Source organism: Hippocampus zosterae, chromosome 13, assembly GCF_025434085.1.
Source record: "Hippocampus zosterae strain Florida chromosome 13, ASM2543408v3, whole genome shotgun sequence".
Lineage (NCBI taxonomy): Eukaryota > Metazoa > Chordata > Actinopteri > Syngnathiformes > Syngnathidae > Hippocampus > Hippocampus zosterae.
The window spans coordinates 7,857,524-7,882,566 of NC_067463.1; the positions used below are offsets into that span (position 1 = coordinate 7,857,524).

At 43.9% G+C, this 25,043-nt stretch overlaps 1 protein-coding gene across 4 annotated transcripts; it reads right to left on the reverse strand.

The window, feature by feature from the left end:
- Nucleotides 1-78: 78 nt before the first annotated feature.
- LOC127613145 (myosin-9-like) lies at nt 79-22,571 on the reverse strand. Of its 4 annotated transcripts, XM_052084057.1 has the most exons (43): nt 21,906-21,978; nt 18,147-18,337; nt 17,937-18,077; nt 17,692-17,848; nt 16,601-16,628; nt 16,370-16,463; nt 16,126-16,146; nt 14,776-14,868; nt 14,638-14,698; nt 14,234-14,335; nt 13,983-14,126; nt 13,361-13,456; nt 13,201-13,277; nt 12,935-13,129; nt 12,677-12,850; nt 11,866-12,039; nt 11,135-11,249; nt 10,780-10,970; nt 10,574-10,695; nt 10,423-10,492; nt 10,189-10,349; nt 9,989-10,097; nt 9,757-9,888; nt 9,202-9,408; nt 8,966-9,103; nt 8,743-8,866; nt 8,146-8,317; nt 7,857-8,069; nt 7,385-7,529; nt 7,106-7,312; nt 6,899-7,003; nt 6,017-6,169; nt 5,683-5,931; nt 5,329-5,541; nt 5,036-5,248; nt 3,742-3,903; nt 3,518-3,646; nt 3,292-3,380; nt 2,277-2,400; nt 1,980-2,188; nt 1,780-1,888; nt 1,031-1,203; nt 79-714 (listed from the first exon to the last, which is right to left on the reverse strand). In XM_052084057.1, the coding sequence occupies exons 1-43, from the start codon at nt 21,970-21,972 to the stop codon at nt 606-608; spliced, it is 5,958 nt and encodes a 1,985-aa protein (XP_051940017.1). In that variant the 5' UTR covers nt 21,973-21,978; the 3' UTR covers nt 79-605. The 4 variants fall into 4 exon arrangements, with proteins under 4 accessions (XP_051940017.1, XP_051940019.1, XP_051940018.1 ...); XM_052084059.1 differs by lacking the exons at nt 16,126-16,146; nt 21,906-21,978 and adding an exon at nt 22,378-22,571 and having other exon boundaries at nt 14,776-14,889; XM_052084058.1 differs by lacking the exon at nt 16,126-16,146.
- Nucleotides 22,572-25,043: the final 2,472 nt, after the last annotated feature.

Below are 25,043 nucleotides of genomic sequence, written 5' to 3' on the forward strand. Positions count from 1 at the left end.
TATTTTGCAGTTTTGTGTGGTTTTTACAACTCAAAACACAGAAAGCTGGTTTCTCGACTAACACAAACACACAAGTGATCATATTTATTATATCCATTTATTTATTGCATAAAGGCATTTTATAAGGTAGAAACAGCCATAAAATTTTGGCGACAATACAATGTGCTTATTTTTAGGCAAGAGTGTTTATGCACTGTGAGTTAGGGCAGAACAACATTTGGTGACAAATGTGCTGATTGATACTAAACGGTAAACCCACCACCTGTAGAGTTGAGGTAACATCTGAAAGAGACAATACACTTATTCTTATGTCCAACATGAAACCCAGGCACCAGCATTGGATATGCACCAATAACAAAAGCATAGAATGGTGAGGAGCAGTTCAAGCAACATTGTACGGCACATGATCAAGCCCTTAGGAGTAAATGATTTGGTCACTGAGATGAACATAAATTTAAAACCTCATATGTTGTTGTATAAATGAATTAAAGAGCATGATATTTGTGTGCCAGCATGTTGTATACTTTGAGCTTGGCAAGGCTTTTGTTGGCGCCATCTTTGCAATTGAATTGGAATCAGAATATTCCCCCTGCGCGTGTCTTCGTTCATTCAGCTGCCTGCTCGGACACCTCGGTGGACGCGTCCAAATCCTCGTCACTCTCCAGTCCCGTGCGAGTAAAGGTGCGGCGGATGTTCAATTGCACGTCTCCGCGCCTTCACAACAAAACATACAAACATGGGTCAGTATCTGACAAGTGAAATGGTCATTTCGGCAAATGCCTGGATGAGTGTACAGGTTGGCGCTAACCCATTTTAAAAAGGAACAAAATGTAAAAATGAATTAAAAGCACCCACCATGGAGAAATTAATCAAGTGAATCGCTACATCCTTTTAGTTCTGAACGTATACAAGAGCCGTTTTGTGACATTGAGGCCGATTTAAGACACCTGGCAAGTATTGTAAATCGGGACTAAATTGCGTCATGTCATCTTTTTTATTCTTTGGCTGGATTGTTGTAATGTACACTAACCTGAGCTTGCTCTTCAGACTGCTGACTTCCCGGTTCATGGCATCTGCCGACTCAGTGACATCTTCCAGATCCCTTTGCAGCTTCCTACGGTAAGCGTTGGCTCGCGTCACCTCCTCCTCAGCCTCCTCCAACTGGCGCTTCAGCTGACGCATGCGGATGTTGGTCTTATCGGCCTGCGGAGATAGTTCGCAAATGTACGCAAGCGGAATCGTTGGGCAAAATGTAAAGATTTTTATTTTTTTTACCCTCCCTAGGTTAGTGCTCTTTGCACTTCAATATAGGAAAATAAAACTAGAGATTAAAGGCAACAGTTGGACCCACGTCACGTCAAATACTACTGAACGGCACTGAAAGGGGAAGCCAAGTCAAACAAGTGCCGTGACTGGTTGATACCTAAGCAACTGTGGTGTCATCTTCAATTGACAGTAAGTGGCAAAACAGCCACCCCATGAAAAGGGTTTAGAGAAAAAAAAGGGGGGGGGAGTTAATTTTGCTGATTAGTTCATATTCCATAAAGGCATTAATCAGAATGCCATGCAGGGCCCGATAGAACAAATTGGAAATAAATTTTGAGTCGTCTTTAATCTCTAGTTTTATTTTTTGTACTATACTGATTTATTAAAAAAATAAAATAAAAGCTTTTGAGCCATTGGAACGTTACAATGCCACACATACTGGTATGTGCAACACATGATGGAATATAAATAACAGCGCCATCTGGTGGCAGGATGAAATAGACGATGGCTTACCTGGTCCTTGTATTGCTCCGCGTTGCGCCGCTCATCGTCTACCTGCAACATGATCTCCTTCAGCTTCTTCTCCGTCCTCCTGACCAGCCGGGATGCTTGTTGATGCTCCCTGAATTCCAAAAGGAACATGAATGGGGGACACGAATGAGGACAAAACCTTTGAAAGAGGTTTTCTGTCCCCAAAAGCAATTGAGACTGACTTGGACTCGATGTCGAGCTGCTCTTCCAATTGAGCGATCTTGGCCTCCAGGGAGGCAATGCTGGACTTGTACTTGGACTTGATGGTGCTCTCAAGCTCCTGTAGCTTCAGCTTCATCTCCTTGTTCTGGCGATCCAGCTGCGATCGAGTGCCCTCCAGCCGCTGGACGCTGCTGTGCTCGGCGGACAGTTCTGTGGTCAGCTGCTCCATCTAAATGAAGAAATACAAATCAATCGTGCTCTAGGAACTTTGCCTTTTATTTCATAATTCCAAAGGAGGGATGGGCAGGGGGGCATACCTGCAGTGTGGTTCTCTTCAGACGCTCATTGACCATCTCGGTGTTAAGTAGCTCCTCCTCCAAATCCTCCTCAAGCTGGGTAATGCGAGCCTCCAGCCTCCTTTTCTCTTCAGCCTGCAGTGAACTGAACAATAAATTGAAGGGTGAGAGCCACTTAGGTTTGCAAAATGACAGGAAGTGCCATAGTTAGAACCCTTTGATCAGAATTCATGTGAATCATGTGACCAGATTATTGAACGTTTGCTCTCAATGGGGATCTTAACAGTTGCCGAAAACATATTTTAGCCTAACCGACTAAAATGATCACGTCAAGTCGGTACAGTTTAATATGAAGAGGCCATTGCCCGAGCAGGTTAGCAAAAATGCTGGAGAGTAACTGCGTTTTCTTTCCATATTCTGAATGGGACCGTTATTTCTGGATGGGTTGAGTGATTGTTTTGCAACGTGAAATCTGTTCAACTTGCAAACGCATACTACAAACTATTTTACAAACTGTTAACCATAACGCTGAATCGTTGACCATCAAGACATGCTACATACAGTTTGACACCATCATGCATCATAAATTTAACTCATTCAGTACCAGCCAATTCTGGACCAAGTCTGAAAAGACGTTTAAAAACGTCTTTGGAGGTTCCTCTTAACTCATTCACCCCCAAAGTTTAAAGCAAACCAGTGCGTGGTGCAGGTTAACCTCCAAGTCAAAGAAAACTGTTCATTTTTCACGGGTGAAATTGCATTATTTGGTCCCAACTGCCAACCCGACAAAAAGGAGCTGCACCGCGTGTAGTATACCAGTCAGATGTGATTACTTTTTTCTTTTTTTTTTTTGCAGGACAGCCCAGAGAGTCGAATTCGAGAAACTTCTAACCGCTGACCCGCATAAAACAAAATATATATATTTAAAAAAAAAGGCCTCCATTACCTACTAAAACGGAATTTTTGTCGATGACGTGAGAGGGCAATGCAAATCGAGTAGTTTTTGAATTCTGGTAGCCCTCGTGTTACAACTTACTTTTTCGCATTGCTGTTGTTAATCTCATCCTGTAGCTCGTCCCTCTCTGCCTGGATTTGTCTCTTGAGTCTCTCGGCAGTGGCGAGATCCTGTCAAAAAAGCAGAAGACAAGGTTATTTGCGGTTGAATAATGCTCACCCTCGCTTGCACATAAGCACACAGTCCGGTTTGCTCTGAAAAGTGTGTTCTATTGCAAGGAGGTGCGCGCGTGGGGGAGGATTGCTACCTCTTGGTAGTGAAGAGCATCTGCCTCCAAGGCTTTCAGCTTCCTCTCGGTCTCCCTGGCCCCGTTGACTGCCTCATCTCGGGCCATGCGCAGGTCCTCGAGCTCTCTCATTTGCTCTTTCATCTGGGCCTTGGTTAGGACATGCACAAGATTAGACGTGACGCTTGTGTCTTCAAAATGTGCCTTCAACCCCCCCCCCCCCCCCCACCACAAATAACTTTTACCTGCAGCCTCTTCAGCTGTTTGATGGCCTCATCTCGGCCCTTGTTTGCAACATCGATCTGGGTTTCGAGCTCTCCCAAGTCCAGCTCCAACTTCTTCTTGGAGGACAGAGCCTGAGAGCGCTGCCTGCGTTCGTCCTCCAGCTCCACTTCCATTTCGCAAACCTGAAAGGGAGGGAGGGGGGAATGTGATTTAAAATAAAGTGATAACTGTTTTTATTCAACTCGTTTTATTGGAATAAGACGTTTCCATTTTTCAAATTCTTGTCATTGATTTATGTCCATGAAATAAAATTGAAAATGCTGATGCATTCTTTTAATCTGATACCATTATTTGTTATAAAAAAAACACTCGTGAAATTCTCATGCTCCTTATCACGGAATGCTAATTATAATGAATATCAGAAAATCGAAATACAAAAGAAGAAAGAATAATATATATAAAAACCAGAAGGTTTAGAAATAGAATAGCATAGTATACACAAGGGTAAAAATATTTAATGATATGTAGTTTTTCATTTCTTTGTTTTGAAAAATGAACAATCAGTTACATAATAAGGGGTAGGACTAGATAAGTTATTTACTTCCTCCTACTCCTTTGAGCATATAACTGTGATGTGTGTTTTTTTTCTCTTTTAACTATTTCTAATTTTCCTTTTATAATTTTGTTTGACCTTTGTCAACCTGTTATTGCGTGTACTATATATGCTCAATAAAACAAAAAAAACAATTGAAAATTAACAGCGGAAAATAATTAGGAATGGGGAAATAACTGGTTTGAAAAATGTATTTATGAGGAACAGTTCGGCATTTCAAAAACGGTACCAAGTTGAAGTTAGCGGAAAGAAAATCATACATTGTGCATTTCAAATTACATGGCTCACACAATTCCAAGATTTCTCCGTGGAGACCTATTGATTATCTTTGTCTTAAATCCAAACAAATTGCAAACATCTGCTTTTACCTTGATGAGCAACATTTTTGCCCATTTTCAGGAGTGTTACAGACCGAACTAGCGACCCAAACAATTTGCTTATTTTCCGTGCTGTCGACTTTGAAATGATGCCGGTTTTGAATGGAAGGACATCGTAAAAATAAATACATAAATGACTGAGTAATCAATTAAACTCAAAAGGTCACGTTCAAAATGCTTACCTGCAGACCGAGTTATTCCTATACACTTGTATAACCTCCATTCTTTAACACAATTTTCCTTTTTCAAAACCATTAGAAAACCCTCGTCATCAAATTACCTTACATTTTTTTTTTGGGGGGGGGGGCCGGAAATCTTTCTCACCTGTTTGACCAGCTGCTTCCTCCGCTCCTCGCCCTGCTCGTCTCTGGCCTGCAGGTCGCGGTCAAACTGGGCCTTCATGGCCTGCATGTTAACCTCCAGACGGAGTTTGGCGTCCTCGGTGGCCTGCAGCTCGTCCTCCAGCTCCTCCAGCTGAACCCTCATCTCCTCCAGCTGTTGCTCCATAGCACGCTTGGAGCGCTCCAGCTCGTGAACCTGCGCAAGACGAAGGATTGCCAGTCACAAGGACTAAACACGATCCGTCTCCTACATCCGTCGTGTGTTCTTCCTCTTACGCTCTTGCCCACGTCATCCTTGGAGGAGACCAAGTCATCCATCTCCGCTTTGAGCAGCTTGTTGGCCCGATCCACTTCGTCCTTCAAGTCCGTCATCCCCTCCAGCTCGCGGGCCAGCATCAGCGCCCGCGTATCTTTCTCCCTGGCGTCGGCTTCAGCCTTGTCGCGCTCTTCGGCATACCGAGTGGAGGTGTTCTTCTCCTCGGCCAGCATCTAAGTGGAGAGTGACGAATTTGTTCATACAAACCGGACGTGCCTTCCGAATCTCTCCTTGGACTGAATCGGACCTCATATTGTCCAACTAAACTTTTTGCTCAATCGACTCTTTATGGTTTGTTGGTGCATCTGCGATACCTGGTCGAACTTCTTCTGTTTCCTGTCCAGGTTGGAGACCACCTGCCTCAGGTTGTCCTGGTCCACCATGAGGTCATCCAGCTCCTGCTGCAAACGGGTTTTGGTCTTCTCCAATTTATCGTAGGCGGCCGTCTTCTCTTCCAGCTGCTGCTGCAGCGAGTCGGCGTCGCGTTGGACGCGCTTGCGACCCTCCTCCGCGCTCTCCAGGTTGGCCGTCTCCTGATCCAGCTTCTTCTTCGTGTCGGCCAGCTGAGGGGCGCCGAGGTCAAGAATGAAACGCGGGCAGACGCATTAGATGACGAGAAGAATAAAGCCAAGAGTCCGTGAAGCTCACCTGGGCCTGGAGCGAGGAGACCTGCTTGTCCACGTTCCTCTTGCCCTCCTCCTCTTCCTCCAGCAACTCCCGTAGGTTGTTCTGCTCTTCCTCCTGCTGCCGCAAGCGAGTGGAGATGGCCAGCTTCTGACGAGTCTCCTCTTGGAGCAACTCCTGCAATTCAAGAGAATGATTGTCACAGGCATGGAAGGCTTTGATCCATCTCTATTGTTTTTCTTGATCATTTCATCGTCACCGTTTCTAAATTAATCACAAGAAACGAATCTCCAAAGATTGATCCTGTCATAATTTCGGGCAGAAATAAATACCAAGGTTTTGCCCAACAAGGGGTTCATTCATTGGAAAGATGCTAGTGCGAAAAGTTGACAATTTGGTGCCGAAACCAGTTTACGTAGATGAACTGATAAAGGGATTGCTGAGGGAGACTTCAAGCAATGTTAGTCGAGGCAATGACATGGCATCAGTGTCACATCATTACTTATGTCCGTACCTTGTTTCAAGAATGAAGTACAGTCAAACCTCGGTTTTCGACCAAAAACGGCAAGTTTTTTTTATGCCTCGGATGACGAACAAATTTCGGTTCTCGAACAAACTGAGCGCACTTGAATGCGCCGCTTGACTCCTCTCACCCTTCCTTACACGAGGAAGGGTGAAGCTTCCTCATGTTGCTTTCCATTGTGGGCAGACGTGTTCAATAAACATTTAAAAAAAAAGAGCGTGGTTTCGGTTTTCGAACAACCTTCCGGAACGGATTGTGGACAAAAACCGAGCTTTGGACTGTACATGCTTCCAAACTTTGTTCAGAGGAAACCAGCATCACGAAGCTCAGCGGTCTAAGAATGCCCGTCCATAATCATCGCCGGATATATTCGGGGTTTGTACCTGTGCATCCTGCAGCTGAGACTCCATTGAAGAAAGGTCTTTGCTGAATTTGCTATTTTTGCCCTCTGCGTCAGTCAGAAGGCTGTTGACATTGTCCAGCTCAGCCTAACCACATGGAAAGCGACGGTGTGAAAATGAGTCTCTTGCAAAATATATATATATATATATATATATATATATATATTTTTTTTTTCAAGATGTCCGAACCTGCATTTTGGCCATCTTGTCAGCCATCTCCTGCCTCTGCTGTTCGCTCTCTCCATATTTGACCTGAAGCTCCTGAAGTTGGGACTCTGCCTTCTTGCGACGGTGCTCGGAATCCGATTTGCCTTGCGTCAGAGTCTTGAGCTCGATCTGCACCTCATTCCATTCGCTCTCTAGCGCCTGCTTTGATTTCTCCACAGACATCTTGTTCTGTGTGCACATCAGCTAATGTTCAACACCTCATCCTGTCATTTGTAAGCAAGTGAAGGTTGCGCTCCTTACCCGCTTGGCCTGCTCCAGCTGATCATTCAGCTCGTCAAAGGCCTGGTTGTGTTTTTGTCTCATGTCAGCCATCAGCTGCTCGTGAGCCTTGGCCTCATCCTCCAGAGTCTTCTTCAGATGGGCAACCTCAGTTTCACGTTTGGACCTGGAAGGATGGAGAATGATAAGCCATTGTGAAAATGGATTTTCTGTAGCCGGTAAAAATCTGTAACTGGTTTTGCTGTTCGGCAGTTTGGTGCCACCCTTGAACACGCTTTTTCTTTTTAATGCACAACAGCTCTTTGCTTGTGGGGTTTTACAGTGTGCGGTTATTTTTTGAATTGTTCAAACCGTCTCTTATTTAAGGATGGATCTTTTATAACTGCATTGAGCATGAAATTGTGGATCATTATTGATAACTTTTGACAAAACAATGACTGAAATAAAAAAAGTGGAAGTGCCGTCTCTAAACTGTCTGGAGAGGGTGCGTTACCTTAGCTCCTGCTGTGCTGCAGTAGAGTCCAATGTGTCCTCCAACTCCGTTTTGAGAGCTTCCAGCTCCTCACCCAGGTCCCTGCGCATCTTATCCGCCTTCTGGCGCGCCTGTCTCTCCAGCTCGAGATCCTCTTGCAGCTCAGAGATCTGAGCTTCCAGCTCCCGGATCTTCTTCTGGGCTGTGTTCTTGGCTGCGGCCTCCTCCTCGATCCTGCGGAACGGAGCAGGTGAGTATTGAGGTTGCCTGAAAGGAAGCAAGTGAAAAAAAAAAGTAAAAAGAAACCAACTTTGCCAGTGCAGCCAGCAGCTCCTCCTCTTTCTTGGCCAGCTGAGCTTCCAGTTCAGCGATGCGGGCGTGAAGTTCTGAAATCTGGTCATTGAGGTCTGTCGAGTCGCCCTCAAGTTTACGACGGTTCTTTTCCAGCTCCTGACGTATTTTCTCCTCCTTTCGGAGACGTTCTGAAAGTTAGGACACGTAACACTTCAGATCGCACATCGGTCACCGCCTTGGCAATCACACATTTTTCCTGCTCTCTGACCTCTCCCGTAAACTAGTAATTCCTCAGTCCAATTTAACACGGTAGTGCTGACCCAGATAATGAAGGGAAAACAAATATGCCACAGAAAAATAAATGCTGCTTCCATTAAAAAAAAGGGGGGGGGGAATTTCAAAACTCTGGGAAAAAAATTTGTCAGGAAAATTTCTAAAACAAAAATAGTTTGGGGGCTTATGTTATTGGGTGTGCCAATCAGTTTCGTTTGATTTTCTGCTCCCAAATTACAATTCCCATTTTATTATTTGTAACGGAAGGCAAAGTGATACTGTATTCTAACATGCACATGACAGATAAACAGGATTGTCAGACCACAGGAAAAATACTTGCCCTCCAAATCAGTGATCACGGCCTCATGTTTATTCTTGAGTTTCTGTAAACTTTTAGACTTCTCCTCCTCTTCAGCCAAGTTAGTTGTGAACTCTGAGATCCTCTCCTCCAAAAGTTTTTTCTCCTGAAGTTGAAAAAGGGGAAAAAAACACAGCTAGTTTTGGCGCAGTTGCATGGTGGCAGCGACGGCGAGTGGAGACGAGTGCAGTGGAGTGCTCGTGACCTTGGTGAGCTTGTTATTCTGGTCGTCCAGCACCATCATTTCGTCCTCAATTTTTTTCATTTTAGCATCTGTGGTGACCTTCTCCATCTGAAGCTTCTGTCTGGCTGCTTCTTCCTCATCCAGCTGCTGCTCTAGGTCCTATAAGAACAGGGGGAGGGGAGAAAAATAAAAGAAAATAAAAAAACGTTGAGCACAATTGCGTTGAGTACATCACGATCCCGATTCCCTTTACTGACGGTAATGTTCTGAATCAGGTTTTTTCTCTCGCTGTGCAACTGGCCTACGCGGTCCTCTTCCTCTTCCAGGCGAGCCTCAAAGTCGTGAAGGATCTCCTCCAGCTCCTGCTTCTTGCTGGCCAGACGGGCTCGCATCTCCTCAGCCTCGGCGCACAGCTCGGTCTCGGCCTGGAGCTGCTCCTGGAGGGCCAGCTTCTCGGCGTTCAGCTGGCGGTTTAAAGAAAAACGACAATCACATTATTGCTCGATCACTCGTCTTTTCTTTAAAGATTGGTACACGTTTTACAAATTCTACCAAGGTATATCGAGTTGGCAGCACAACCGTATGTTACAATTCACGTCGAGACAAGTAAGAGTGAAGGATTATTTAAAAAAAAAAACATTATGGACAAACGTAAGAACATTATCATGAATGCACACAGCAATAGAAGCGATTACATCAGGCTCTGTTGAACCGTTAGTTTAAAGACATCTTCTCCACTTAATATAAGATCATTACTTCTTCTTTGGGGGAGTCAAAATAATTGCTTATTGCTACATCGGTGACACTGGTACCTGCTGTTGCTTGGTCTCGTATTGTTGGAGCTGCTCCTCAGCCTGCAACTGCCTCTCTTTGACTTTCTGCAGCTCCTCATCCTTGGCCACCATCTCCTCCTCCTGCCGGGTCACTTGTAGCAGCGGCTTCACCTTCACAAGAACAACCAAAAAAGTTTTAAACTTTTTTTAGTCTGGCAATGTGTCTAAATGTATGATGCAGTAAAGTTCAGTTGAATAAATGGTGTCATACCTTGGTGAAAAGTCTCCACCATTGCCAGTTCCTGAGTTTGAGGTAAGCAGCCAAGTTCCTCTGGATAACTTTCATGGCCATCAACTGCTGCTGTCTCTTGGCAAAGGCTCTATCGTTACAAACCACAAAAAAATGCGCGTTTGCAGATGAGCCGTTTCTGTCATCAAGATGACAAAACCCCCTCCAGAGTGCCTCCTTACTTGCGTGCCACATATCCTCGGCACCAGGCCTGGAAACAGATGATGACGTCCGTGATCTTCATGTCTCTCTCCTCCTCCAAGTGAGCCAGCACACCGGCTCTGAAGAACACTTTACTCTGACCGATGCGGTACAGATTGGGGTCCAACTCCAGTGCCTTTATCTGAAACGGCGCAACAAAGTCCGATGAAGACGCGACCTTCCCTTTTATTCCTGGTGTGATTTATAGCTCGTACCATGAGCACACAGGCTTGTTTGCCATCCATGAAACCCTTTGGGATGGCATTTGGAGTGAGGATTTCATACCTGAGAAGAGTTACACGACATTTTATTTTCCTTTACTTGCGTCTCCATCCCAAAAAACAAATGAACACGGGTGCACTTTGCCTCTGTCTGAACTCCTGGAAGACAATGCGGTTGGGGAAGCCCTGTCTGCAGATACGGATGCCCTCCAAGACTCCATTACACCTAAGCTGGTCCAGAACCAGGTGAGGCTCTAGTTTCCCTGCCTAAAACGAGTGGTCAGTATATAATGACTATTTGAATGGGAGACGGAATCAAATAACAGAAATGATGTCACGCGACGCCAGCACCTTCTTCTCGTGGTTGGGGATGATGCAGCGGACAAAGTTGGGGTTGGTGTTCCTCAGCGTGGCCATCAGGTTCCCCAGCTGCTCCTTGTACAGTTGGCCCACGGTGCGGAACATGCCTTTACGAGACTTGAAGGCACCGTGCATGGAATCCGACATTCCCGCTACTTTATCCAAGCCGACGATACGGTCGACTGCGAGGACACAAAAAGGTGTCGAGGCAATGTTATGAGGGTCAAAAATGGAGCTTTCCTTTGTGATATTACACCACTTCCGGTCACCTTGCTGCTTATTTTGAATGCACCCCAGATTGCTACGCTGCGACATACGGAAATCTTGATTTGCAAATTCCACCCACCGTCTCTCCACAGGTCGGCTGTAAACTTGTCAGTGGACTGGTTGAGCAACGTGGCCACGCACTCATTCAGAGGATCCATGTTTTTCATCAGCCATGCGTCCGCTTTGTAGTCCACCTGTAGCAATAGAATGCATCTTTCTCGATAAAGACCTGAAACTACCGTATTGGCCCGAATGTAAGACGACCCCCGCCCTCTTTTTCAAAACTCAGGTTTGAAAAAAATACTTTTTGAACACCAAATTAATTTTTATACAGAAGATAATTACAGTACATATGAAACTAATGATAATATATTTGAGAGAAAAGGCTCGCTATGGCTTCTGGTTTTTGAAATTTAAATGACATCATAAGTTCTCCTCAGCTGCCGGTTAACCTGGCCGATCTTCGACCCACTTTTCTCCAGATTGTCACTACGTTTCTCCATTTATTGTCATCTCTATTATTTTCTTACCACTATTTTTATTTTTCTTCATTGTGCTACCGCTATTTTTGTTTTTATTCTTTGTGACAGGGCTTCACTTTGGATTGGGGAGTCAAGTTCAGCATTCCGTTCAATGATATCTGGCGCCGTCTAGCGTCGTGAATGGGTAGAATGTCTAGAACAGAAGACGACCCCCACTTTTTCAGTCCTATTGCAATGCAAAAAACACCGTCTTATATTAGTGCCACTACGGTATTTCTCGACTGGAACCATTTCGACAGCATTAGGCACGCACAGACTTTTCAGTTACCTTCCCAGCATAGTGGATGACGCAGAAGTCAGCATCATCCTTGAGTTTCTTGGGTTTCTGAAACTTAGGATGGGTTCCCTGCTCCTGAACCACCTTCTCCACAAAGGTCTTGTCTGTGGCCTTGGGGAACCAGCACTCCTCGTCCAACAGAGACAAGATGCCAGGAGGTCCAGACTGCAATCGAGAAAGGAGTAGGTGGTGCATTAGTCTCTCTGTTAAACAAAGTGCTACTGTATGGTACACGACTAGTGATGAACATCTGAGGCGAGACGCAGTTGGAAGAATGAGATTGAATCAAAGTGTTGAAACAGAATGACTCGAATGTGCAGTCCACGGACAAAGGCGCATATGGCGCAAATGAGGGTAGTTGGAGTGTGGGGTTTTTTCTCCCTCTCTCCCTCCCCTTTGGTTTCTTTCTGACCTTCGGGTTGAGTGAACGCTGGCGCGTTTTGGCTGCCGCTGCTCAACCCGTATTGTTTTGTGTTTTTTGTTATTGTAAAGTGTCCTTGGGGGTCTTGAAAGGCGCTTATAAATAAAATGTATTATTATCATTATATGTGGAATGTTACGTGACCAACAAGAAAACCGTTTGGCAGACTTCCTGTGTGTGTGTGTGCGCGCGCGCGTGTCTGATTACATGATTCAAACCTATCAAACCCTCAAACTTATATCATGATACACTTCAGCCAAATCGCCCAGCCCTAAATGTAACTCCAGTTTCTTTTTATAATGAGCCTTTGGGGCAAACGCGTCATCCTTCAGTATGTTGTTCGTGCAGCTCGACAGGTGCCCGAGGCGTGTGACGGCTCACGTGTTTCTCAATGAGATCGATGCATGGCTGCAGGTCGAGGCCAAAGTCGATGAAGCTCCAGTCGATCCCTTCCCTCTGGTACTCTTCCTGCTCCAGGATGAACATGGTGTGGTTGAAGAGCTGCTGCAGCTTCTCATTGGTGTAGTTGATGCACAGCTGCTCGAACGAGTTAAGCTGCAAGGAGAAAACGTGCGCGCGTGACAATGAGTGTTTCAATTCATTCCATATCCAACGGTAACCAAGACGGCGTCAACTCACCTCAAAGATCTCAAAACCGGCAATGTCCAGGATGCCGATGAAGGAGGCTCCTTGCCTCTTGGTCTTGTCCAGAGCTTTGTTGATCCTCATGACCAACCAGCGGAACATCCTCTCATATGATGCCTTGGCCAGGGCCTCCACAGCAAATTCGGCCTGCTCCTGAGTTTGAGCCTTCTGGACGTAGTCGCGGCCCACCTAGAGAAAGAGAGAGACCGCTTTGATGCCAGCAAATGTCTATGAAGATGTCAGCATGCTCAATTGGCAACCTTGATACGTGGTGACAAGATAGCTCGAGTGAAGTCTGTCACATTGATGCCCAGCAGGTGAGACACTTTCTGTGCAGCTATGCAGTGAATAAGAAGACATGTTAATCATATTTCGAGATGTGTATAAGCAAGAGAAAGGGGCAATTCGGAAAAAGTGTACCGGTGTCATCCGGCATCGATGCCTGGTCGGAGTGACGCTCTTTCTTGAAAGTCATGTTTCCCAACTGCAGCACAGCCGACACCACTTTCAACAGGCCTGAGGAGGATGTGCACAGACGGCGACGGTCTTAAAGCGCCTGCAAAGGCAATTGTCGGGCTCTCCCCGCATACCGTGCCGTCATATATTATTTAGTCACAACTATACATCGACACCAAATTTCCCTTGTGAATTTTGACAGACCACTAACAACTTTGCGTCCTCATGAAACAGCAGTTGCAGCTCGCCCGAGTCCTGTTCCAATTGAAAGTATGCGTCAACCAAAATACCCGGATGTTATTTGCATCCAAGCTTAAACCAATCTTTGAAGACTTGGCTGGGAAACTATCACAAGATGGCATTCATGCGGCTGTCAAAACAAGCGAGTCGAGAACTAACAAACATTGGAAAGTATTCTGTAATCGTGTTCTTGCGATTGCAAAATGGCTACCGTCATTGCTTTATGACACCAGGGAACTCTTCAATGGTGAAAAATCCAATGCAGCCTTTTAGGATACTGTAAGACATTGTATGATTCTTTTGTTTGTTTGTTTGGGGGGTGGGTGGGACTCAATTTAAAACCTACCAATTCTTTCCTCTTCTGGGATACTCATGATCTGGAAGGCCTCCATGGTCTCCGAGAACATGTCCTTGTCCTGCTGGCCCGGAATAGTCACGTTGCCATTAGACAGGAACCGATACTTGCTGTAGTCTTCCAGACACAACTCGGCTGTTCGGAGGGAATGGAGTTGATCGAGTACAGAAAGCCATGAACACAAGTTCAGTTGTACAGGTGATTAAAGCAGACGTAATCGAGGTGGGGGTGCGAGTGCTCACAGCGCAGTTTGTCTCCTGCTCCACTCAGCATGTAGTAGAAAATGTGGAAGCTTCTCTCCTCTTTGGCTTGTCTGATGGCCCGAGACTTCTCCAGCAGGTCTGGTAACGCTTGAGTCAAGGACCAACCAACACAAATTACTGTCAAATACACGTTCATGTTCAAACTTCATATTGTTAGTAATTATGAGTAAAACCTCGTTTTGCTGTACTAGGTGAAAAATGTAACAAATCATTCTATGCCAATATGCAAATAAAATGCTGCTTAAAATTTGCCTGTGACAGTTTGGCTCAACAGCAGATTATTTCAATTGAAAAATTTACGTGCGTCAGTGAGGATTTAAGATTAGCATTGAGGGGGAAAAAAACAATGTTGGTTAAGTTAGTTTGGGTAAAAAGGATGCAAGTTTCAATGTTGGCTCCAACGATGTATCCATTCACATCAAAGTTGATTCTGATGAATTTTCCCTAAAAAGCAAAATAAATCAAAAGCTGAGCGGAAGTGCAAGTGACTTTCAGGGAAAATGTATGTCAGTCATGCTTACAAATCGAGAAGAGTTGTCATTCTTGACCGTCTTGGCGTTACCAAAGGCTTCCAGAATGGGGTTGGCCTGAAGAAGCTGCTTCTCCAGTTCCCCCTGACACACATGAGACATCATCTAGTGAATGACTTGTGCATGTTAATTAAAAAAACTCTTTTTGCATTTGGGCCTGCCTTATACTAATATCCTCAAAATTTAAGTAAAGATTGCTTTTTAGTCTTTATAGTTTAATTATTTCTGGAATACATGACCGATTTGTTCTGAATGTTTACTGTAATGCCACGGGGTATTGACTTATTGGATTGGATAAGCTTTATTGCTATGCATGCGTAAGTGGCATGGGGGGGGGGGTTCTATGTTTTTTGCATTTACTCTACATTTTCTCAATATGTTCGAACATGTTTGCAAATATGCCTCAAGTAACTTAAAGATTTCGCCTCCCTGCCCTCACAAACGAGAATTATATCCCAGAATGGACACTTGTGAACTTTAATCTTTCTTAAACTAGAATAAATACATTGCTTTGGGCACTGAAAAGGAGGCTCAACATTTTTTTAACGGGGCTATACCACCCCCTAGCGCCGGTGCAGTGCCATGCATGAGGTTAGAAAGCGTGCAACCACCAACCAAGGTAGGAAATATGCAATATGACATTGTGACAGACAAACACACGTTGCAACAGGAAAATATGCCTGCTGGCAGGGGATCGGCTGGCTCATCTCATATGAGGTTCAACTTGTTAGCAACTTCTGCCAGACATGCATATATATTGTGTACAAGTTGATTCAAGTCTGCAGCCTTTTGCTATCCCGCGCATTTTGTATACAGGGCAAGCACTTCAATCCTTCACTATTCCCCCCCCCCCCCCCGCCCCTTCACTATTCCAAACACATTTTTGAGTGAGGATTCTAACATTAAAGCCCCCCCCCAACCCCATCTCATCCTGAGGCAATAATGAATTAGACGTAAAAGTATTCGTACAGCCTTGGCAGAAGCCTGTTAGCAATTGTAAAAAAAAGTGTCCACCGCATCTTCCACAATCAGCCTAGGAAGCACTTTCATTTTTACCAGGACAGTTTTCTACTTTTGTGCAAACAAGACAGTTGAGGTGATTTGTTAATTAAGCAGCCTTGAAACAGTTAGTCATTTAAATTGAGAATACAGCAGAGCTGATTTTTTTTTTTTTTTTTTACACAGGAGCATCTTCCAATCTCATGCTCCAGGTAAACAGTTCTTGAACGACAGACAAGCTATGAAGTGACTGAAACCATTCCCGTGACAGGAGACAACAGAAAGCTCCATGTTTAAAGGCTTGCATAAGCAAACAACATGCGTACGGAGACATTAACTCACATGTGACAGAGCTGTGCTGCCCTGGAGAGACAAGGGGTAAAAGGATACTACTTTAAAAATACACACAACAAAATAAATAAATCGCACACATGAGGGGAGACGTGACAAGACCTGAAAGAGGAATGTGCTCAGGTCGATTAAATGATTTTAAAAAACAAACAAACAACAAAAAAAAAAAAGGAATGTGAAACAACAGGGCGAAATAAAAACCCAAGATGGAGAAATTGAAGCTATTTGTGCAGACCTGATCCTTCTTAGACTTGAAAGATGAGGCGACAAAGGCCAGATACTGAATGACCTTCTTGGTATTCTCAGTTTTTCCTGCTCCAGACTCGCCACTAGACAAGTTAGCACAGAGAAAACATACATCTAATGTTCCACATTTTCACAGGTTTTTTTTTCCGATCTTAACATTGCAAGGATTAAAATCTTTTGTAGCGAGTCCTTTTGACGGACCAGGAGATAAGTGACTTACGTGCAAAGGATGGACTGATCCTCTCGATCTGGAGACAAGACAAACATGGATTAAATATAACCTCAAAGGAGGCGCTAAATAATGTTGACCATCTCTAAATAGACACTATCTAAACAAAAATATTGGGACGCGTGGCCATTACACCAGCACGAAGTGAAACGAGACGTTGGAAAGATTTTTATCTTTCTGATGGCGTGGGGCAAACCTCACTAATATTGGACCTGAGAAGCCAATGGCTGACCATCTCTGTTGTAATTCATCTCACCAAGCGTTTCATCAAGTTCCGCCACGTCAAATTATTCTAAAAAGATGTCTTTCTGCACCTTGTTTTGTGTACCGTAGTGAGAAACAGTCCCCAAACCTACAATTGCCTCGAAAAAGTCTTGGAATTAAGATTCAACAGGAATAATGGGTTTAGTGTTCTTCTAACACACCTGACTTCATCTGTCAGCCTATCACCATTGCAAAACGGAAGGGGGGCCCAGAACGGATCCCTGCTGCAGTCCTACCACCAACACCCAGGCCATAAAACTCACTCCTGCTTCATATATGTCCTGTACTACACTTGTTCCTCGACCTGAACAAAGACAATGCGGCTCCTTTTAACCTTCTCCATCAACACCCTCAAGGTAAAAAAAATGCATCTAATCTAGGCATTGTGTTTTTACAATTTCATATGTAATTGAGGTTAAATTTTTTTTAGCAACAATCACCACGAGTCTCACCGAAACATGGAATGGACATTGCCAATAACCTCCAAAATATCCACACTGTCTCCTTTCTTCTTGCCAGTTTCCTCTTTGTATTCTAGCTACAGTGGCCAGGAAAATCTGCTTCTTCCTTGACAATCGTTGCAAGTTGTTTTTGGTTCAACATACACTTGGTCTGTTTTGCGTGTCGGTGGATGTGCGTAGGAGTCAATCGCAAGATTTATGGGTGCGAGTCGGCGAACTGTAATTTGTTGGCGATTGTCCAGTTCAGTCAGCTTTGGCTGCATTGCTCGACAGGTTTAATATTTAGTGTGTGTGTGTGTGTGTGTGTGTGTGTGTGTGTGTGTGTGTGTGTGTGTGTGTGTGTGTGTGTGTGTATACCCTGCATCATGCTCCTGTAGGCCGTGTCGGTGATGGCATAGATGTGAGGTGGCATCTCGTGCCTCTTCTTGCCCTTGTACATGTTGATAATTTCCTCAGAGTAGATGGGTAGGAATTTGTAGGGGTTGACCACAACGCAGAAGAGCCCTGAATAGGTCTAATATGGTGGAAAAATACAAAGTCAGTGTTTAATGGCACCTGTGGTGCCGCCAAAAAAATAAAATAAAATAAGTGGCTCAACCCACATAGATTAGTCCAGAGTAGTAGCGTTCTTTGAGGTTGTGCAGCACAGAGGCTTCGTTGAGGCAGGTGAGCTCGGCCATGTCCTCCACCTTGTTGAACTTGGGCGGGTTCATCTTTTGGATGTCATCCTTGTTGATCTTCACCTAAAGTTTCAAGCGTGTTAGAGAAGCTTTCCACCAAGTCGCTCCATTGGTCACAGACTCAACTGGTACCTTTTTGCCCGAGTCGCTGAGCTCCACCACGCACTCCTCGCCCAGCTCCTCCTTGACGGAGCCGGCCTCGAAGCCCAGTCTTTCCGAGGGGACCCACACCTGCTTCTTGGTGGCCCAGTCGGCCTGAGCCAGCGGGTTGCTCGTCCCGCCGCGGTCCCCGTACAGGTACTTGTCTGCGTCACTCATGGTAGCTGTAAGGAAACACTTTTCACACTCAAAAAAAGTGGCAAAGCTAGTTTAAGGTCTCGTACTGACTGTATAGGTACACTTAATTCAGTGTGTGGCAACTGCAGGTTTACAGAATGTGGATAAAACAAGTCGACCTTTCTTTTACCTCACCCCAGATTTTCACAGTAATCATCCTGGGAGTTTTTTTGCGTAATCACACCGACGAAGAGAATGACTGGAAGCAACAAGTGAGCCGTAATCCGGTGAGAGTCATTGCCTTTGAGGGGTTGCCAAATTTGTGGTGAAGATGTCATCACCAGACCGGTGCCGAGTGCTTTTCAACATGTTCTCTTAGAGGCGGGAGGAGCTCCGATGTTTGCATTTTATTTGAAACCATTTCAACTTTTCTAATTCATTCTCACACAAGTATAAAGAAATAACTGTACGGATTCTACAGATGTATTTAAATGTATCATACAGTGTATTTATGAGCCGACGGCACAAGAAAATGCCTTCCCCCGCACAAGAATCGAAGGTGGGAAGATCTCCCATTCTCATGAGCGATCCAAATTTCACAAATTTCCAAATCGACCCTATCCTCTCCATTGCCGATTATCCCCTTCCAGTTGCTGACCTGGCATCCCGACTTACAGGAGGGAAAAAAAACCCCAAACATTTTCCAGGTCCCGATGGAGGAAGATAGAGAGAAGCTTTGTAGTCAGGAATGTTGGGAAGCAACAGGCCCGGGCAAGAAGAAAAATGGCATTACTGTCTCCTGGGCCACACCCAACCTTTACCAAGAAGGTAAGCAAGCATATTTGGAAGTGTTTAAAGTGGACATCACAGGCCTCAACCATTTTCTATCCTTTGCGCTTCCTCAGAGTCATGGATGAACTACTCCATCGGACAAAGCCAGAGGTTGTCGTTCTCGACACACTGACCTGTTCGCAAGCCAAATTACAGGGTGCAGCGAGACAAACGATTCCACTCCCACTAATGGACTTTTTAAGGCTTCAATCAACATGCATGTTTTCAGAATGCAGGAGGAAGATTGAGAACAAGAAGAAAACAAACAGACGGGAAGAACATGCGAACTCTATCGGACACGTGTAGGCCGCAGCCGAGATTGGAACCCAGAGGTAGACAAATTTCCCATGAAATACACGATTTCCCAAAAGGGGGAGGGCACTAACTTTGGCAATGTTGAAATAATCTCACATTTTTATATAATGGATGGAAACAAATCAAATCTTTGTTACCAGAATAAACACCTAAACTGCTCAATTCCGTTGTGCTAGACTTGGTAGTTAAAAGATCATTTTCAAATGTCAACATTTTTGGGACTTAAGATTGGCTTTGGTGAATATATAGTGTAGTTCTTGTTTTTAGATTGGCTTTTTTTCCCAAACTACGGCGATGTGAATTCATGTCTTTATTCGGAAATGCACCCCCTAATGATTTCCCAAATAAAGGATCAAAGAGTTTCATCATGAGAACAACTATTGGGTGTGCAGGGCTCAGGAGCACGAGTTGTGTGAGTCTAGTTGCAAGTTCGGATAAAGGGATCAGGTCAGCGGTCATCTGTCTCCCACCTAAGTTCATTATGTGCTCAGACATGAACAATCGGAGGAGGAGGAGGAGGAGGAGGAGGAGGAGGCGAGGCGGCGACCATGTTTTCAGCAGATCATGCTTCACAAAGTCCAGGAATTGGTGAGAAACGAGCCGATGTCAGCATCCCGAGTAAACAATGAAGGGCAGAGAGCATCAAGTCGGAAAACAAACAGCGTTTGATTGCGTGCGTTGGATGCCTTGAGGAACACAAATACAAAAGGTACTCGGTGACAAATCAAACAAGAACGTCAATATGGCACCTCCTCCGCTTTGAGGCTCAAATCTCTCACAGCTCGTAAACCTCCGCTCAATTCTTCTTTTTGGCCGGCGCTCAAGCTTAGCTTTGGAGGCTGCTCATGTGACAACTGCTAGGGTCCGACCTTTTGGATCCTTGCGTGTCCATTTAGGGATTGATGTGCTCAAGAGGTCACCCCTTTAGACTGTCGAAATGTCATCAAAACCTTACATATCGTTATGGTGAAATCGCACAGTAGCTTTTTTGAAGAAAAAAAAAAGGTCATTATTTCAGGGAGTAAACTCTCCGCAGGAGTGTTGAATCCAATTATACCATCAAATACCGGGCCAAAAATGACTCCTCTAAATTGATATGATATTAAACTCTCGAATAAAACTAGATAAAAAAAAGAAGAAAAAAAACCCCTGCAAATATGAGGACGAGAAACAAGTATGCAGGGGTGCACTGTACAATTTGAAACAATTTAAAAGGTTGTATCAGTCTATGCTGGTGTCTTGAGTCCAAGTTTACAGAAATAAACAGACACCTGCCGTACATAAAAACTGATAAGCGTCACTTGAAATCAGGGCGTCTAAAAGTGTACCTGTGGTGGTCGAAAGGAAAACTACATATCTTTTATCAAAAAAAAAAAAACTGCATCCAAGAGCATTTTGGGTTACATAGGTTGTATTAATGCAAGCCTACATAATAGCTTGCGGAACCCATTTGTCACGATGTCATGACAGCTAATGTATGCAACCATACGTAACTAGAAGAGGTGGGGCCATGAAGTAGCGACAGTGAAAGCCATCTTGGGCCAGCCATCTCTCCAATTCAACATGGCATTTTCTTGGTCAGATTCTGAAAAATCTGCATCATTCTTGCAATTTTCCAGAGTCAATAGTGACAAAAGGTCCGTCAATCGGACACTGACGACGCCTATTTTGTTGGCTTAGTTTCAGACAGGCTACAGTGTACGATAAATCAGCTGCCGTATGAGAATGCAGAAGCCCGTCTATGATGCGGGTCAGGTTACATCGTTTGTTTTAATTAACTAATTAATATCCAACTTTGGATGTGACATTCATAGCCAGCTAAACGGCCGGGTGGATACCAGAACGTCTCGCTGTTGCTGACGCCCTCGCTTGCGGCCTGGCATGCCTTACAGTGGACTTTCTTTTTCCTACAACAGCTTATTAGGTTCACCTCGCAAGGAGGAAAGCAAAAAAGTAAGAATAGACAGATTCACACCCAAAAATCAAACAATCTGGCAAATCAACTTGATCGCAACTGGTGGGTGCAAGTGATGGCCCAGTCAACGACTTGACATAAAATCCACAAATTAACCAAGGGGCTATTTTGGGCAAATACGAGACTAGACACAAAACATGGGAAAACCCGATACGTATCAAACTTTACAATGCTGCTCTTCCTTTCCCCATCAGTGTCTTAAAATGGCCCGCCGGGTCCAGTCTGAGGGTCATTCGTGGATCATAGCTAGTTCTAAAAATGAAATCAAGTCCTACAAAAGGAAGAACGGGGCATTTTTTTTCTACACATTTAGCTGTGACAGCACCTTACCCTCAAAACATTTATTTTCTCCACCATCTGGTTACGCACGCGCGCTGTTTAATTGCAGCCAATTAAGTCAAAAGTACCTGGCACTGAAAAACAATCAATGCTAAAAATCTGTCCACACGCGGATACAAAGGTGGCTCAATCAACAAACTTTAGTGTGAACATACCTGAGGTGCAAATATGCATTTTGCTGCAGAAGTTAGCATAGTTTTCTTTGACAGTCATCATTTGCATTCTGATGAACTTCAGTGGGAAACAACAAGTAGACCTGCCTGTCTGTCTGTCTGTCCTATAAACATCAGAGAGACCTTCTCACGTTTTTCCTTTTAATGACATCACAAAGACAAAGGGCCATCCTTTCAACTACCGTTCTGTCTTTCAAGATTTTTTCAAAAGGAGAAAAGGGGGTAACGCTATATAATGTGCCAAATACTGTATTGACGCTCATTTTAGCATTGAAGAGCAAACATTTTGGCCTTTCATGGTGAGGAAAGTGCGCATGCGCAAAAACCTCGTCTCCAGATGAACAACACCTGCGTCGCAATTTAATATTTTTATCTCATGTTTACGTGACTTTTCGTTGCAACATCAAGACTATACGAGAATAAAAATAAGATTTAAATAAACAAGCGGCCATACCCGTTTTTTGAGCTGCAAGAGAAGGCACTTGAGGTGAGAGCGGCTCGGCGTCTCTTTCGTGTCCGTCTTTGAGGCAGCCAAAGTCGGGCTGGTGACGGACGTGGCTCCGCTGGAAGGGTGGACCCTCTTCTCCTCTCGGCTGCACGGACTCCTGCTGCGCAGAGCAAAGACGCTCTGTCGCCTCTCAGCTGCAACACTTTTATTTTTTTCCAGCAGGTGAGTTGAAAGCGACGCCCTCTTTTTTTCCAAGTGAGGCGTGGAGGAAATGCTCGTAAAATCTACTCTTATTGTCGCAACCACTCAAAACACAAGGAACTTTTTTGTTTGTTTGTTTGTTTGAAACTAACCTAAATAAATGATCTCCATATACTTATGTATTTGCCTACGTGCCCCAAAAGAGAGATTTTTACAATAGTTTTATTTTGTCCGTAAGTGACTTGAACGCCTCGCCCCGCTTTTCACACCCTCCATCTAGAACTTGTGTTGCTACTCACATATTTTTATATCATTTATAACGCGTGTATCAAAATATGTCGGGGATTTCTCAGCAGCAAAATGTTTTTTGTTTTGTTTTTTAGTCGAGTCCCTTTTTCACTGTCCCCACCCCTGCTTTAGGGAGTGGCGTTCAAGAGCCACTCGTAAAATCCCAGTATTTCGGTTCTCGCTCTCACACACACACACACACACACCAAAAAAAAAAAAAAATACTACATTGCCCAAATGATTAGAATCAACAAATAGTTACATTTCTATGTAAAAATTTTCAATTGTAAATTATTGTACAGATGGTACATCATCAATCTGAACATTTGTATGATAAACACTTCATTTTCTACAGTCAGAGCGGGTAGGGCCATACGAAATGTATAATATAATATATATATATATATATATATATATATATATATATATATAACAACGCATTCATGACGTATAAGCGCATTTCTGGGGTTTCTCCGCTACTGCAGTTACTCCCACATTACAATACAATACATGTTGATTTATATAGCGCTTTCACAACAGCGGCAGCTGTAAAAAGCGCTTAACAAAACAGTTAACAAAGTAAAATAATACCTATATATACTCTATATATAGATATAGATGTATTTATATATAGTCGCTTGAGTTAAAACAAAATCCCTTGTTTTCACCCCTGCGATTTTTAGCAAATCAAGCTAACGGACAAAACACATTGGACTGTTGTCATGTGACCAAGAAAAAGGGCAACAACAAGAGTTGAAAGTGTGTCCAAAAACTTACCGGCAGGAAGAGAAGTCGTCGATGTTTGCTCCTGCGATCTTAATTGTCCTTCAATGTGAATTTGATTGTGAATGTTTACATGTCTGCCCTGCGATTGGCTGGCAATCAGTTCAGGGTGTCCCCCGCCTGCTGCCTGAAGACTACTGGGATAAGCTCCAGCACAGAAACTGGATGGATGGCTGGATGTTTGTATGTCTGAAACCAAATTGTTATCTGCCTTTTATATAGGTTTTTTTTTCTATTTGCATGGCGGGCCGCAGATGGCCCACGGGCCATAGATTTCCAAGATTCAAGATCCAGGAAGACAAGGGGCTGTTTTTGTGTTGGAATGCAGAGACTTGTCCATACCTGCAGCAAGAGCAGGGTAGGTGCTAGTATATACCAAAGTGGGTTAGCGGGGACCACACGTTTAAGAGGCTGACATTGCGAAATGCATTAAAAGTAATCCATCTTTGCTGAAAAATGACAAAGAAAAGTTTGAATGTGAAATAAAAGTTTAAATGTCTATAAACGTAATGTGCAAAAATGATTCATCGTCATGTTTTAATTCATCATCATGAATCAATCATCCAATTATGTAATAAAATTCTCTTCATGTACATATAGACTGGTTTAGGTCCGTATTGACATTTAACATGATTATTAAACAAAATAAATGAAAAATTGTTGACTATATGTAACATTTCTTAATTTTACTATTTATTTTTTGAAATTAATTAATGGAACAATTATTTTTAAAAATCATGTAATATATATATTTTTTGTTTTCTTAGTTATCATTGGTACGTTTAGTAAACAAAGTGAAAATGAAGGGGACGGGGTTGGGATGTTACTTCAAACGTAGTACGCACTGTACGTCAAATCAGGTAAAGTGTCTACCTGTACTCGACCAATGAGCTTTTGGTCTTAATTCCCATACCATATATGGTCATACCCTCTTAAAAATGGGGAAGAGAAGAAGAGGTAACATAAGGCGGGGTCTGTTCATTTTTTTCTGCTGCTGGGGTGTAAAGCCTTTTCATTAGCTGCGCCCCAACCAAGGGTGGAAGCGGACCGCATAGGCGATGTTGCTGGCTTGTTGCAACATGACGGGATGACGCCGAACACATAATTGCGCAAACCATGTGTGTGCGTAGACTTAAGAGCCGTTCAGGCAATGTTTTGGAAATATTTTAAAATGGTTTTTAAACCGTTTATCTTAGACCAAAGTGGTAAGGTCGGCGACATGGCTGTCTCCCGTTGGACGCGAAATTGCATTTGTACAGACAAGAACGAGACTGAGATGACGCTTATCTGTGATATTGACAATGATTTGGTAATGAAATTATCGATCTTTGGATTGATCCACCCGCCACTAGTTCAAAGGGCATGCTCGCTGGCATGCTTTACTTACGCTACAAACATGG